Source organism: Muntiacus reevesi, chromosome 3 (assembly GCF_963930625.1).
Source record: "Muntiacus reevesi chromosome 3, mMunRee1.1, whole genome shotgun sequence".
Classification (NCBI taxonomy): Eukaryota; Metazoa; Chordata; class Mammalia; order Artiodactyla; family Cervidae; genus Muntiacus; species Muntiacus reevesi.
This window is the reverse complement of record NC_089251.1, coordinates 76,797,884-76,815,198: the sequence shown is the minus strand read 5'-3', so window position 1 is coordinate 76,815,198 and position 17,315 is coordinate 76,797,884. Positions and strand designations below refer to the sequence as shown.

Genomic DNA, 17,315 nt, shown 5'->3' with positions numbered 1-17,315 from the left:
CACACAAATCCAAAAAAAATGGAGGGCTTATTTTATTCCACAAGCCAAGTAATTTTCAAACAGACAAAACAGTTATTTCATTCAATGAAAATAAATGTTAAACTTCAAAGCTATTTTTAGTAAGATCTTTGAGTTTGCGTCAAATCACCTTTCAATGAGGGAGCAACTTGGTTTGGACATTTCACTCCATCATCTGCAGTAAATCATACGGCGAAACCCAAGAAAACAATTTCTTCCAAGAGTTTTGAAGCCAATTAAGTCTTATTCTTTTAAACATCAAAAGATAGCTAAATTCTACTTCAAGCACATGGCTTGTACATGTAGTCTTTTTAAAACGTACACAAAGGGATACTTGCTTTGTTTTACCTGTTTAGGATTTCAGTGAGTTTCACAAAGCCAGTGTAAGCCAGTTCAAATGCTCCTCTGTGCCTGGACTGTAAAAGGTGTTGTTTAAAGTAATCTCCTATTTCTTTTACCTTCAAAACAAAATCAAAAATAAATATTCAACTTAAGTTTACACTGACAGGTGTATTTATATCAGTAACCACTTACAACTCAGGTCTAGAGGTCGGTTTAGCACCTACTATGCAACAGCTAACATTTTAAGCATTTTGACACTATCACAATTGAGTATCACAATAATGCCATGAAAGAAGCACTATTATTATCTCCACTTTACAATGGGGCAAAACGAGGCCCAGAAAGACCAAGTAACTTATTCAAGGTCACACATCAAGTAGATGGTAGAAACAGTGCATAAACCTAGGCAATTTGGCTCCATAGTTGACCAAGGTTTAACAGCTATGCTAGACCTGCCTCCCTATGCCAGCTTCACAGATCTTGCTGTTTTCTCTGTTAGCTCATATCATTCAATACCAACAGCAAACCACAAAAAGTGACACCCTTCACTCACCTAGGCCTAGGTAAAATAACTACCTATTTTTTCCCTCTTCAAAAAATTTTTTTCTATTATGGCTAAAATATACATAAAATTTACCATTTTAACCATTTTTAGGTCTACAGTTCAGTGGCATTCAGTATATTCACTTTGTTGCACAACCACCATCTATCTATAGAATTTTTCATCTTCCCAAACTAAAACTCCAACCTACTAAACTATAATTTCCAAAAATTACCTTTTTATACACACACACACACACACACACACACACACACGTTAATGGCCATGCAAGATTTAGGGCAAAGGGCCTCCTAAAAATTGACAGGCTTCACTCTGAGTCAGAACCACAGAGCTTTCCAGTATGCTACCCAATCACTTTCCTACATGCTGCCTTTCTCCATGCAAGTTTAAACAATTAACAAATATGACAATGTATTTTGAAGAAGACATGACTGACAATTAGTCGCTGATGAGGCTCTGTACAGCATGAACTACTAATGAGTGGGTTGCTTGTAATTTTATACCATAAGATTTGATAGCTGATCCACTTTAGAAAATCAAGATTCTGTATACAACCTCTATACTTCTTGATCCAGGTCTTCCCAGCAGGTTACAGAACGGTGTAAAGTAAGCTTACCCCAAAGAGCTCACACATAATTATCCAGAAACAACTTCTACCCTAGTGCAGTGACTGGTGTTCCGCACACATTAGAGATGATAAACAGCACAAAGAGCAGTTAAACATGTGACCATGGGCAACTGCCTCAGTCTCCTCATCTATGAACTGGGAATAATAATAGCACTTGCCTCATAGATTGTGTATTAAAGTGAATTAAAAAATCTAAAAGCTCAGCATAGGCCCTTAACTTATAAACCCATTCAGTTCAACGTGAGCTCCATATGGGCTTCCAAACAGAGAAAAGGTAAAGATATATTCTAAACTCAAAATATATACAATTATAGAAAGATGGGTGATACATTTAGAGATATAAGCATCAGACATGAGGTCAAGAAAGAACCAAAGAAGCAGGCTACAACAGAAGTTTTAAATCTATTTAAGTTTAAAACATTTTAATATCATCAAAGAATGGCATGTCGTGCTCTTCAGCTAAAGTTTTCAGGTGAAGATCTGATGATACCCCTAATTTTTAATATTTTTGATAAGCTACATACTACTAGTTGTCACCTGGAGAAGGGAAAGGCTACCCACTCCAGTATTCTGGCCTGGAGAATTGCATGAACTGTATAGTCCATGGGGTCGCAAAGAGTCGGACACCACTGAGTGACTTTCACTAGTTGTCAGGGTAAGCCTTATCATTTTGCCTTCAATATGTAATTTCAGAGTATATTTTGAACAGAATTATCAAGCACTAAATCTGCATTTAACCCCCAAGACAGACCTGTAGCTCAATAACCTTACAAAACATACCGAAAGAAACATCAGTTACTTAACTGGTTATGACCATCATTTCCATTACTCGAGAAACTAAAGATTTCTAAGAAGGTGTTTCAAGGCACAAAAAATAAAAACAGGAAGTCATGGAGATGGGTCTCTCTATATCCTGAATTTTTTTATATTACAGATATTAAAACATACTTCAGGAAAATAAATGTTACCGGGAAAGTGCTTCTCTGTGGATTTACAATCTAGTTCTCAAAAAAGATCAGATGTTCATTGCTTCCTTTACCTTAATTCCCTTCAAAGAGGCCTAAACCAAAAAGCATATAATAAATCAAAGACCTCAAAGTGAATGAGACAAGTGGATGGTCTCTCTTCTCAACCCTAGGTACTCCTGGCCTTAGAAAACAGTATGAGATTCTAAAAATATATGTAAGAAGTAGACAGTTTTTCTTATTTCAATTTGCACTTAATTTCCCAACAAACCTACCTAGGTAATATCAAGGTTTAATATGAATTTTTCCCTTTAAAGAGAGTATATTTCTATTAATCAGACAGTAAGGACTTCTTTAGCACTCTGTCAAATGCTTAATAGCTCAGTGTTTGGTAGACAAAGAACAAAACAAGACATCTGTCCTCAGAAGGCTTTCAGTTCAGAGAAAACCAATATGCTGGATGGTACCTACCAGGAGCTTAACTGTACTAAGAAATGAAAAGTTCTTTTTACACTGAAATAAATTATTACAGTACGATTAATGGCTTGATGTGAAGAACTGACCCACTGGAAAAGATCCGGATGCTGGGAAAGACTGAAGGCAGGAGAAGCGGGAGAAAGAGGATGAGATGGTTGGATGTCATCTACGGACATTAGTTTGAGCAGGCTCTGGGAGTTGTTGATGGGAAGGGAAGGCTGGTGTGCTGCAGTCCATGGGATCATAAAGAGTTGGACACAACTGAGCACCTGAACTGAACTGAAGATTAAAGGCTAGACTTTAGACAGGTTATACTTGGGTGAATCAATATGAAAAAGATAACTAACATGAGAAAGAGCTGGGATATAAGAATGAATGAACAAACACTTATTAAGTACCTGTTACCTCCCAGATACTTCATGGGGTCTTTCTATATGAATGAACACAGACTATACAGGAGATTGATAGCAAACCTAGCTGAATGGCCTTGAGGTTTCATGCTAGAAAACAGTGGAAGAAGACAGGGTTGCCAGGTAGGGATGTACCTATCACACAAGGAGTGGGAAGGGTCAACCTGGCAACGTGGTCCATGAGTAGCTGGACAAGGAAAAGGAGCCATGCCTTCCCTTGGATGAACAGAGTACAGGGAAAATATTTAACTCTGCAGAAACTTACAACAATAGTAGAATCAGAAAAAGAATTTTTTAATTTAATTAAAACAATGAAACAGTTCTCTGAAAATTAAAATTGATTGTCTTTTAATCTATTTGATGCTTACCTCCTATTTAAAGTTCACAAAAACATTTCTTTCTTTTTTATTTATTTATTTTTTTGCGCTGTGCTGGGTCTTCATTACTACACAGGCTTTCCGCCTAATTGCGGGGAGCGGGACCTAGTGCACCAGCTTCTTCTGTTGCAGAGTGCAGGCTCCAGGGCACACAGGCTTCATCAGTGGTGGCTCCCAGGCTTTAGAGCATAGGCTCAATAGTTATGGTACACGGGCTTAGCTGCTCCTGGCATGTGGGATCTTACCAGACCAGGGTCAAACCTGTGTCTCCTGCAGTGCAGGAGGATTCTTTACCACTGGGCCACCCAGAAAGCCTCAAAACATTTCTTTTATCATGGATGATGTCTTTATAAAATATTTTCTTAATGAATAATACATATCTCAGACTTTTTGAAAGGGAATTAAAGTATCAATAAAAATTTTTTCAAAGGCCACTTATTTCTAGTCTTAAAATTAAATTCTAGTCACTAGCTCTTTGGGGGATGGTTTTGGTCACCAAAGAAAAGCTACGACAAACCTAGACAGTGTGTTAAAAAGGAGAGATCACTTTGTCAACAAAGGTCCATGTAGTCAAAGCTATGGTTTTTCCAATAGTCATGTATGGATGTGAGAGTTGGATCATAAAGAAGGCTGAGTGCCGAAGAACTGATGCTTTTGAACTGTGGTGCTGGAGAAGACTCTTGAGGGTCCCTTGGACAGCAAGGAGGCCAAAACAGTCAATCCTAAAATGCTGAACCTGAAGCTTCAATACTTCGGCCACCTGATGCAAACAGCCAACTCACTGGAAAAGACCCTGATGCTGGGAAAGACTGCAGGCAGGAAGAGAGGGGGATGACAGAGGACGAGATGGCTGGATGACATCACTGACTCAATGGACTTGAGTTTGAGCAAACTCTGGGAGATAGTGTAGGACAGGGAAGCCTGATGTGCTGCAGTCCATGGGGTAGCAAAAAGTCAGACACAACTTAGTGACTGAACAACACCATCTTTTAAAGTTTTGTATATTCTGGTTCTAACTTTCCATAAAATCTACTTCTATAGACAAATTAACATGATTTATGGATTTACAGAGTGTAAATTTCCACAGGGGACATGCCACATTTCTAGGCACCTGTAATTCAACAATGGACTAAACAGAGAAGCAACATAAATGCTCATGTAAAGCATAAACTTCATAAAGGACAAATGTAAATACATTCTTCATTTGTTCTTTATCTAAATAGTAGAGAGAAATACAGTAGAAAAATAAAAGCTAATTCCCTTCACTACAAGTTAGAAAGGCCAAAACAGATTCAAATATACAGGTGGGACATTGCTACAAAGAGCATATGCAATGGTCAAGATGTGGGATTCTGGAGACAAGAAGTCTGGGTTTAGGAACCCTACTCAGCTTCCTTATCAATACAAGCTAATTATGTAACAGAGCTCCCTCGTCTGTGAAATGGGGATAAAACTAGAACCTGCTTCACAGGATTATTCTAAGAAATAAATGAGATTATGCATATAAGCATTTAGCAGAGTACCTGGCAGAGAGTAGCAGGCAATATTGCTAAATGTCAATTTCTGTTTTTATTTTGTGTCATGAGGTAGTGAGACTTAATTCCTAAAACCTTAACTGATTTCCCTAAACCTTCTCTGGTGGCTTAGATGGTAAAGAATCTGCCTGCAAGGTGAGAGACCCCAGTTTGATCCCTGGGTCAGGAAGATCCCCTGAAGAAGGCAATGGCTACCCACTCTAGTATTCTTAGGGTATCCCTGGTGGCTCAGATGGTAAAGAATCTGTCTGCAATGTGGGAGACCTGGTTCCAATTCCTGGGTCAGGAAGATCCCCTGGAGAAGGAAATGGCTACCCACTCCAGTAATTTTGCTCGGAGAATCCCATAAACTGAGGAGCCTGGTGGGCGACAGTCCCTGGGGTCGCAAAGAGTCAGACATGACAGAGCGATTAACACACACATTCATTCAAACCTTCAGTTTTACTTTAAGACACAGCCACTTCTTATAACCTTAGGAATGTCAACAGGAGTTCCTAATTCCACTTTGGTTAAATGGAATAGTTCATAAAAGTTTGTAGTATAGTAAGATAACGTTTTACACTGGACATTCTCTACCATTGTGATTTCTTACTAACACCTGGGATTTCTTCAAAGCCCAAACACTGTCCTCCTACATAATGATAACAAAGATGATGGTTTCCTGGTATTTAGGCATCCTCCCATCAGAACGTTTATTCTTTGTCTTCCGGTAAATTCTTAACTATGTACCACTTTAACAGTTGCCCTTCAGTCTGACTTTCTGAAATGAAATGCTGTCTTGAATCTCTTACTACACTTCTAAGCCCTTTGAAGTCAGAGAACCACATATTATATTTCTTAATGTTGCCACAACTCATGCAGTAAGGCAGTCAATATATAGTTGACTAAATGATGTGATTTCATGCTCAACTTCACATCCCAGTAACATAACCGTGTAGCCTGCATTCAGTACAGTTCAATAAATACTTTGAACTGATTTCTAAAAACTAAACTTCAGTAGAAGAAAACACAGAAGCAATCTCTTGAAGACTGATGAATACGAATAAACATCCATCCCATTTATAGTTCATTAACGAAAACTAAAACAGAAACAAAAGGCACTGAGGAAGTGTATAAACCTAGTTATTAGCCATGTACATTATGAAAATTACAACAGCATCTAAAGTAGGAGTTCTTTAAATTGCCAATTTCTAATAGTTCTAACAGATAATTATTTTTATTCATGTGATTTCTGGGGCAATAATTACTAGAAAGGGGAAAGCAGATATTAAAAAAAAAAAAAATTCTACTCAGAAGCTTCTTTTTAGGAATATTACGAGAAGTATATAAACAGATGAACTGATGGCCCAGGTAGAGGAAGTTGTTTAAGAAAATCAGTGGGTACTTGGTATCCAATATCCCATGGAAAGAGGACCAACAATGTATCAAGCAAAGCTTCCATCTCAAAGCCCAGACACAAACCAGTCAGGAAGTGGTAAGATAAGGTTGCATGCACTGCTCACTCTTTGAGGGTCTCGACTTACATCCCTCAAAGCTGGTTTTATCTCTGCCTCTCGGACAGGGACCTTATGAAAGAACCTTTCATTTCATGATTACAGCGCAGGAGGAAGGTCAGACATGCCTATGAATGAACACATTTTCCTCTTGCTGAAGTCATGGAGGACACACTGCTTCATAACCAGTCATCTAGGGAAGGCTCATTTGCTAAAAAGTTCAGTGGCAAGTTACCTGACTACCCACTACTTGCAAAAATCTGCTTGGCTATGGGAAGCTGGGAAAATTAAATTTAAAGAAAGATTAAATGAGCCATGCAGAACAAAGGCGACACTGTGTCATGTCTGAACACAGGCTGGGAAGCAGAATTGGGTTCCTATCCCAGAGTTGCCACAAACCAGCTTTGTGATCTTGGGCAAACGAGGTAACATCCAAAGGCTTCAGTCTCCCCTTGTGCAAGGGAGCTGGATAATATCATCTCTGTGATCCTTCCAGTGAGGAGTCTGTGAATTATATATTCAGAATTATAAACAAGTACCAGGTCCTCTCCTCAAATAGCAGCAAAAATCCCCAAGTTGGAGTTTCACTACCTGCTGGCCTGTAAAAAGTATCTTTATGCATGGGAGACTGAAGTTGTCACCCTTTAACAAAGGGCTGTCAAATCAGGATGGGCTTCAAGGAGCTGAATTTCCAAAAGAAATTCAGCTTGCCATCTACATGTGAGACCTCAAATTCCCAGCTGTAATGGGGTCTAGCCAAGGCTATGGTTTTTCCAGTGGTCATGTATGGATGTGAGAGTTGGACTATGAAGAAAGCTGAACGCCGAAGAATTGATGCTTCTGAACTGTGGTGTTGGAGAAGACTCTTGAGAGTCCCTTAGACTGCAAGGAGATCCAACCAGTCCATCCTGAAGGAGATCAGCCCTGGGTGTTCATTGGAAGGACTGATGCTGAGGCTGAAACTCCAATACTTTGGCCACCTCATGCGAAGAGTTGACTCATTGGAAAAGACCCTGATGCTGGGAGGGATTGGGGGCAGGAGGAGAAGGGGACGACAGAGGATGAGATGGCTGGATGGCATCACCGACTCGATGGACATGAGTTTGAGCAAACTCCGGGAGTTGGTGATGGACATGGAGGCCTGGCGTGCTGCGATTCATGGGGTCGCAAAGAGTCAGACACGACTGAGCGACTGAACTGACTGACTGACTGAAGGGAATCCTTTTACTTTTTCAAGAGTGAAGGGTGAGTGGGGAACAAGAGAAGCATCAGGCTGAACATGAATATTTCAGGATCTATAGAACAGCTTCGCTCATCCATTGAGAAAAAAGCAGATCATGGTTTTTATGATTCTCAGGAGTAAGAAATCCAAATTCCCAATTTTCACCCCAAGCAGAGAGCATTCTGTCTGCAAGTCACTTCGCGACCTTTGTCTCTGCAGGTCTCCTGAGGAGCATTCACCTACACTGTTGATCCTTAATCTGTAGCTTTGCCACTATGTTCCCAGAAGGTCCAGTGATACTAGGGTATCTATGCCCTCGGAAGGAAGGTAGACTCCCTAGGCCTGGTCCCGTCACTCCAATGCAAACTACATTCTTCTCTGTTTATATTTTTAACTCTTAAAAGTACTTAGTACATGGGAGTATGTTTAAAGGAATTTCATGGAACAAAATTTTATGGTTTAAAAGCAGGAATCCTCTATAATACAAATAACGCTAACTTCTTGGTGACTTTAGAGTTTATTGTCTAAATGATCCCACACTTATAGGAGCATTTTAATTTTTTTAGTAAAATTGAAGGTGATCAAGATTCAAGTTTTCCAAAGAGGGCAGGGTTTCAATGTCAGAACAGTGCTATCACATACACACTTGGTCACTCACTCAGTCATTAAATATTTGAGGGGTCACCATGTGAATGGCAACATGGAGAAATGACCAGACCTCATTAGAATGGAAATGAATATTTCACGAAAAAACAGGATTCTATTTCTTATTCAAGAAAACAGTTATCAGAAGGGTTCTTTGGTTTGTAACAGCCTCTCTTTGTTGTTGTTGTTGCTGTCACAAACATCTTGTCTATTTTATATTATTTTCCAATTTTTAAAAATTAATTCCCAGTTTTAACCTGGATATCCCACATAACTTCACAAGACTTGGATGTCCTACAAAAGGTGTCAAGTCAAAATGATTTTCACAGGAAGCTTTCAGGTCTTTCTCAGTTACAGTAAAAGGAAAACAGTGTTTCCCTGAATTTTCCTTTTTTAAAACACAGGCCAACAAACCCCAAAACGAGATGTTTTAACTTGTCCTTGAAAAGCTGAGAAGTCAAGGGGCTCTAGCCCATGTTTACTTCTTAGTGAGATGGTGAACATCAGTGAAGTAATCATTAATCATAGCTGGATTCCTCAGCAAAGATGTTGGCATTGGCACTCTAGCCAGTCACCAGCAAGGACTGCAAGTAACGCGAGGACACTAACGCCTGTTTGATTTGGAAGAGAATACGGAACATGATGAAGCCGGCAGTGTCCTGTTCCCCTGCGCCGCTCTCCATCTCAGAGCCTTGCAACATCACATGCCCAGCTGTTAACCAGATGCGAGCACATTAGCCAGAGCGAGTGTGAGAATAAAAATATTAGCATTATTTCCATGGTACTGGTCATATGGTTATTACAGAAATAATCAGTATTAGCATACTACAATATTTGTTTTGTTCTTAGATGTCGTAACACCCTACGGGAAAAATTATCTTTATTTGAAAAAGGTTAAAAATGAAAGTACATGTTATATATCTTTGCTGGAAAATGGTGGGAAATAGATTTGTTGAAACCATATGGAAAGGAAGAGGGAATCAATTAAAAACAGAAATCTAATAAATCTAAAATATTTCCAAATGAAATGCTTGTGGTAAGCTAATTTCTTGTAAACACTGCACTCAAGTTCCTTGAACAGTCCCAGATGGTAAACTAACTTTGTGGTCTTAAAATAAAAGTCAGCCAAAAAAACCAAAATAACTATATAACTTTATCATCAATGTAGAGGGAACCATGAGATCCATAATTAGCCTATATATGTATATATTTTTTTCTTTCCAAAATTTAAGAGGTTTGTGGAGTTTTACTAAACAGACGATTTCATTTAAATTTGAAGTTTGTGTGTATTCAATGGAGAAACAAAAATTCAAATGATAATACTGAAGTCAAAAGTGAGGTAAGAGCTATCATTATTTATATAACTTAGAAAAATAAAAACATTTCTAAAAACGCCAAAGTGTGGAAATATATTGCAAGGTCCAATTTCTACACGTTAGTGAACCTTCTTTGGTTGACATCTGTAAGATTTTATTCAAGAAAAGTGTTTCCAAAAAATTTGTTTAAGTTGGGTTCTAATTAAAAGTTTGGGATATATGCTTTGACCAGAGATTATACCAGTGGAATCAACGTCTACCCTACCTGCTCCACCGTCAACAATCCATCAGGAGACCCTGGCACAGGCCGCATGGGTAGAAGCTGGCACAGCGAGCCTAGGAGTAAAGCAACTTCCTTCATGCTTCTCCAACAACACACCAGCACCATCTGAGCAGTTACGTCACATGTTTTTCCTTCTTTACCTTAAAAAAAAAAAAAACTATTGCAACACTAGACACTTGATTACTCACATCCCAGGTTTCTTAGAACAAGCTTACTCATGATTTCCCCAAGAATAATCTGTTTGAACAAACCAATTTGTCATGTGCTATATTTATTCAGGAGAAAATAACTAACACTTGTCGGGCATGTGCGATGGGTTGGAATCACCCTCTAAGTATTTTCTTTAATATAACTATATTCAAGGTAAATTGAAAAATAAAAAACAGCAGTAGTCTAAAACCAAACTCTAACTTTTGGAAATTAATGGAATCAACTCTTTCCGCCTTTCAGTCATCCATAAAATATGACTATAATAAATATACTTTTACTATTTGTTTCAGTGGGGGTGGTTGCTATGTCAGTAGAAGAATAGGATATGACTTTCTTTTCAAAGGAATATACAAATTATCTTTCTAAATATACTTAAATTCCATAGTTGATTAGCTATAATCTTTACTCTCTTTTTCTAGCTTTAGGAATATTTTTGTACTGACATTAAAAAAAATCCAAAACAAACTATTAAATTTAAAAGGTAAGTTAACAAAATAATCTCTTTAACATAATCCCTTTTGTCTTTTAAAAGTCTGCTAAACTCAAAGCATAATGTGTCCATACATACACTTAAATACATCAAATAGGTCTGAAACATATACACTAAGAAGGGAAGAAGTAGGATGGGAGAGGAAATAAGGAAATGAAAAAAAACTAAATTAATTTGTTTTTAGCTCTCATTTACCTCTGTATTATTTGAAACAATTACAACAAGCATACATTTATATAATTTTTTTTAAAATTAGAGAAATTTTTACAAGACAATATCCCCATCTAGTGGAGAACGCAGAATATATTATAAACCAATAAGATATTACTGCTTCTGATAACTTTTTATAGCATTAAAGAAAATTATAAAAGAATAACTGAGAAAACAAACAGTAAGGATTCGAATTCTGAAGTCCTGGTGCAAAAGAGTAGCTCACATTTTAATAAGTCACAAATTTGTTTCCTTTAAAAGGCTGCCTGACGGACTATAAGGACGCTCACAGCATCAGACCATACTGCTGGGAGGAGCAGACTGCTGCCCAAACCCAAATTCACTGTACATCACTGTTCCTACATCATCTGGCTGTCAAGAGAGGTTTCAGGACTCAAAGGCTTTTTGTTGAAGCACCTTATACACTGAACTGGAGCACACCAATTTCTGGTAAAAGTTTTATAAACTCATTCCCCAAAATAAATCATTATAAGCTCAAAAAAGACCTTATTTTCTCCACAGTCCTGCATACATCTGCAGCCCCTGATTTACTACAGGAAAAGAGCATTTTGCACATTTTGTCACTTAAATATTGACTCCAGTACTGATTTTACATATACCTTTGATTTCTGCAGAAGTATCAATATTCGGTACACTGACACTCAAGTCCTCTAAATCAAAGCTACCACATTCTTTCAATATTTTGGCTTGACTGAAATAATCATTAGTATCTCGTGGCTGAATCTCATTCAGAATCCTGTGCAAGCGGCTTGCTGACTCTAAGGGAGAAAGACAAGATTACATTAAAACCCCAGTTCCAGATCAAATGCAGATATCCCTTGAGGGTCATTTGCTCTCAAAAATTTTGTAACTTTTAACTCTTGATGATTAGCACTATAAGAAGGGACTCACACGGTGGATAATGTAAAAATTATTTTTATAAAGTCTTCATGATACTTGAGTGTACTTTTAAAATATAGTGAATATTTTAAGTAGGGTGAAGATTGGACCAAAATACACAACAGAAACTGTCCACAGACAAAAGCTGCCGTCTGACATGACTTTTCTCAGTGCTGTCTAAGAATCTTAAACACATACTCCTCAGATGAAGGAAGAGCAATACACTTCAATGAATTCTCTTTAAACAGGTAAGAAACCCCATCACCTACAAAAACGATCTTTTCTAGCCCAGGAATATCATAAAAACTCCATAACTGACTTCGAGATGCATATGCAATATACTGCTTTCTAAGTAAGATTTAGAGTCCTACTATTATATTTAACTTCATTTTTATTTTGTAAGTACTCACTGGACTAGGGAATGTAAACTCCATGAATGCAAGACTTTGTTCACTGTTGAGTTGCTAATGCCTAGAACAGAAACTGCCTCAGAGAGGTTCAGTAGCATGGACTGAAGGAATTTATGGATGACTAGGTAATAAAGCGCTAGCCAGGTTCAGATTTGTTATAAGGAAAATAACAACAGGTAACAGGAAACTAATTAACAAATCAAAAGAATGAGTATTTACTGTATACCTATTTCATACACTTATATTTTAAGTATTATAGGAAACACAAAGACCCAAACTGCTCTTGTAGTGATTCAGCCAACATCTTATGTTTACTCGTGGCTTCCATGAAATTTTGCCCAAAACAAATTTTGATGGCCATGAAAAAAACAGCACTGGCCCCAAAACAAACCACAGAAAAACCAAGAAAAAAGAGAGGGATAACCAGAATAAAATTGTAAGAGCCCTACTCATTCATTTTTGTGGCATTCAGGGGAGACTTTTACCAAAGAATTCAGAATGCACAGTAGATAACATGGGAAGGATACAAGAAAAATGGAGACAATCAGAGGAAAAAAGAAAATGCAAAATTAAAGAAAAGTCAGTAAACTATAGACAGTTTTTTTTTCTATAGACAGTTTTGAAGATATTTTAAAACTTTAATAACAACAGAATTTTAGCATACTCTGAAGGCCCTACCCATAATTGGTGACATTCCAAACTTCTCATCCAAAATATATTGGTACTTGCCTGATCCAAATATTAGGTATCAGACTGGATGGTCTTTATTCCTATGCACTGCTTAAAAAGGAAAACTAAACCAACAAGTTTTAGTATTTCGTCTATCAGCCAAAATAAATCTATAACTGTATCTTAGTATCATAAACTGGTGCTTCTCTGGTGTATCAACTGGTAAAAAACGTGCCTGACAATGCAGGAGATGTAAGAGACGTGGGTTCAATGCCTGGGTCGGGAAGATACACTGACAAAGGAAATGGCACCCCACTCCAGTATTCTTGCCTGGGAAATCCCATGAACAGAGGCGCCTGGCAGGCTATAGTCCATGGGGTCACAAAGAGTCGGACACGACTGAGGACACACGCACACATCATAAACCATCACCAGTCTGCCAGCTCATTTCCAGTAAACAACAAAACATAACATTTTCTATGCAAGCATACAACTCTAAGTTCATTATCAGTGCAAAGTATTGTATAATTCAGTGTGTGCTTATGATATACTCAGTGTATTTTCCAAAATGCACTCACCAACTTTATTTCAACATGAAATACAAATCTACTTCATGAGTTTCTACGTGTTCAAAAGAACACTTTGTTAGTATATATCCTTAACAGTCAACCACTTCTGGCCTGTTGTAGTATGGGTCCAGTAATCCCCTCCCTTATCCAGGTTTCAGTTATCCTTGGTCAACCATGATCTGAAAATATTATATGGAAAATATCAAAAATAAAGAAATCACAAGTTTTAAACTGCATGCCGTCCTGAATAGCATGATGAAATCTCACGCTGGCCCTCTTCATTCTACCTAGGATCCTCAATCATCAACATCATCTGCAAGCTGACATCCAACCATCAACACTGTCAGGGCTTGATGATCCAGGAACACTGATACAGGTAATCCTCCTATAGATCACCAAGTGGTCAACAGTGATAGCCACGACCGAAGTGACTTAGCAGCAACAAACAGTGAGTCACAATGTGCATGCCGTTCATCTCATTTCACCTCATCACACAGGCATTTTATCATCTTGCATTGTCATAAGAAGCAGCGGTGAGCTCAGTACAGTAAGATATTTTGAGAGAAAGAGACCACGTCCACCTAACTTTTACTATAGTATACTGCTATAATTGTTCTATATTATTATTGGTTTGGGGTTTCTCTGGTGGCTCAGATAGTAAAGAATCTGCCTGCAATGCAGGAGACCTGGGTTCGATCCCTGAGTTGGGAAGATACCCGAGGGAAAGGAATGGCAACTCACTCCAGTATTCTTTCTGGGAAATGCCACGGTCAGCAGAGCCTACTAGCGGGCTACAGTCCATGGGGTTGCAAAGAGTTGGACACAACTGAGTGACTAATGCTTACTATTACTGGTTATCATTGTTAAGCTCTTACTGTGCCTAATTTATAAGCAAAATTTTGTAAGTATGTATGTTTAGGAAAAAACATGTTATATCATAAGTATGGGTACTATCTGCACTGTCAGGCATCCACTGGGGGTCTTGGAACATATATCCCTTCGATAAGAGGGGACTGCTGTATACATATGTCACTAGGACACTGCAGGCACTGAATTTAGTTCGTATACTTTCAGGAATTGTTCATTCACTGATTTATTCATTATGACAACTATTCATTGGCTATCTACTTCCACCAGGCACTGTGCTGGGTGAAAGGGAGGAAATCACAGACAAAACGCCCTGTTAAACTGCAACAACTCCAACAAAGGAGAAATCTATGGGAAGGGGAGAGTACTGAGACAAGACTGGCAAGGCAGCAGGAGCGAAATTATTATAGGACCTAGCCACTAACATGTTTTAAATAAAAAGGAAAGGGGATGTGCAGAGCACAAGGATTAAGTAAAGATAATGTGTAACATGATAAATGATATGACTAGAAAAGATCACTTCGGATGTAGTAAAAAGTAAATGGAAGGAGATGAGAGTAGATGTGGGGAAACAAGAGAGGATAAAAGCCTGCGGTAAGGTAAGAAGATGCAGATAAAAGAAGAAGAGATGTGAAAGACATTTAAGGGGCACCACTGAAAGAATGTGGAGATAGGCTGGATACAAGGGGTAAAGGGGAGATGTCAGGCAGCCTGAGCTTCTAACTTGCACACACAGGTCTCTGGTAGGACAGTTTGCAAAGATAAAAGAGGGGAGGGAAAGAAAGATGAAATTTCATGAGTTCAATTCTGGACATTCTGAGCATCTCTTCCAAATTTTTTTTTTTAATTTAAATGGCCTTTGTGGTCAGTGGTCTTTGCCTATCCCAGATTCCTAACAAGCTGCCTTCTCTGACGGAACCCCATCCACTGCTCTCTAATTTATATGGCCTGCTTCCCCCGTCCCAACCGGAACACAACCGTGGTAGGCTGTATTATAAAATCCAGTGTACCCCAGAGAAGGAAGCACCTTGCTGACCACCTGACTATTTATTTACCTAGATTATTTTTTATAGTTAAAAAATATTACCCAATAGGCAGAAATATCACCAGTCATAATAATAATGTCTTTGTCCCCAATGTAACCTATCTCTCTGAAGAAATGAGTAAGGGAAAAAACACAGTAATTCTAACTTTTCCCGTTTACTGACCTGCATCAGTGTCATTGGGGATGAGGCCTTCTGGGGAGGAGCTCTGAATGACTGGAGACACCACGGCCGAGAGCCTATAGGAGGTCACAAGGAGCTTCTCCACCACGGGTCTCCACTCACTCACCAACTGCAGGCTGCTGCAACAAGGATGTTAGAGGAATTTATACGAAAAGCCAAAATCGCATTTTCAAGATGGAAACAGATGAAAGGGATCAAAGCAATTTGGGTTTCAAAATCATGCCATCTATGAAATATGTAAGACATAAAAGTATATGTATATATGTTTTCATTTTTAATTATTTTTAAGGCAATATGTTCCTTTCTCAAGACGCATTCCAGTAGGAGTTTAAAGCTCAGAAGTGATAATTTAGGAGCCAAAGGGGGCGGGGGGCGGGGGGGGGGATATACTTACTTTAGAGGCAGCTTCCGCAAAGCTCCTGTTATACAGTGGACCCGCCCATACATTGGAAATGATGCTGCTGCCTGAAGCAGAGAATTTTCAGCCCGAGATACTTCTTCCTCAAGATTTTCCAACAAGCATTTGATAACTAGAAAATGCAAAAAAAAAACCAAAAAAAAAACACCCACCAAAATAACACCAGTTTAAAAACACATTTACAAATTTGTGCACAGCAGAACAGTTCCCACAAAGACACCCAACTCAACTGAACTTTATACTAGAGGTTTCTGAATGAAAAAAGAGATTGTTCAAGCTTATTCAGCCTGTTCTCCATTTCCAGTTAAGGCAGAACCATGTCTCTGCCCTGACTTCCTGGATCCATTTACAGCGTTCATCTGGATCATTCCTCCTAGACATCCTCTATCTCAGTCAGCAGACCCCAGGCCCGTATGCCATGCACTACTTGGACAGATTTTTTAAAATAATGGCTTTATTGAGATATGACTCACACACCATTCAATTTATACATTCAAAGTGTACAAGTCAATGGTCTTTTGGATATTCACAGCAATGTGCAAAAGCCACCACCACAGTGAGTTTTGGAACATTTTAATCTGCTCCCCTCAGAAAAGCTTTACCCATTGCCAGACACTCCCTTCCCTGTACCCCTTACCTCCCTCAGCCCTAGGCCATCGCTTTGCCTGTTTTCTGCCTATTCCGGACACAACCATATAAATCTAATCAAACAATACACGGCTTCTTTCATGTTATAGCATGTATATTTCATTACTTTAAACAGCTGAATAACAGCCCATTGTATGGATATACCACATTTTATTTATGGGACGATAGACATGTGAGTTGTTTCTACTTTTTGGCTATTATGAATTATGCTGCTATGAACACTCATGCACAATTTTTGTCTGGACACAGTTTCCATTTTTCTTCACTAAATGCCTATAATGGACTGAATGCCTGTGTCTCCTCGCCCATGCCCCAAATTCATGCTGAAACCCTCACCCTCATTGCAATGGTATTCAGAGGTAGAATCTTTAGGAAGTAATCAAGTTTAGCCAAGGTCATGACAGTTGTACCCCCATGATGGGATT

General features: G+C 38.5%; 1 protein-coding gene across 2 annotated transcripts in view; it reads right to left on the bottom strand.

Moving 5' to 3' along the window:
* The window catches only part of THADA (THADA armadillo repeat containing), a 325,428-nt gene that overhangs the window by 259,237 nt on the left and 48,876 nt on the right, over positions 1-17,315 (bottom strand). The window contains exons 18-22 of one of the 2 annotated variants that reach the window (XM_065929363.1): positions 16,219-16,354; positions 15,807-15,943; positions 11,804-11,962; positions 10,256-10,413; positions 367-476 (exon numbers count right to left, since the gene is read on the bottom strand). In XM_065929363.1, coding sequence (XP_065785435.1) covers positions 367-476; positions 10,256-10,413; positions 11,804-11,962; positions 15,807-15,943; positions 16,219-16,354 — 700 coding nt within the window. The remainder of the gene's footprint in view (positions 1-366; positions 477-10,255; positions 10,414-11,803; positions 11,963-15,806; positions 15,944-16,218; positions 16,355-17,315) is intronic. The other variant, XM_065929364.1, reaches the window with a different exon arrangement.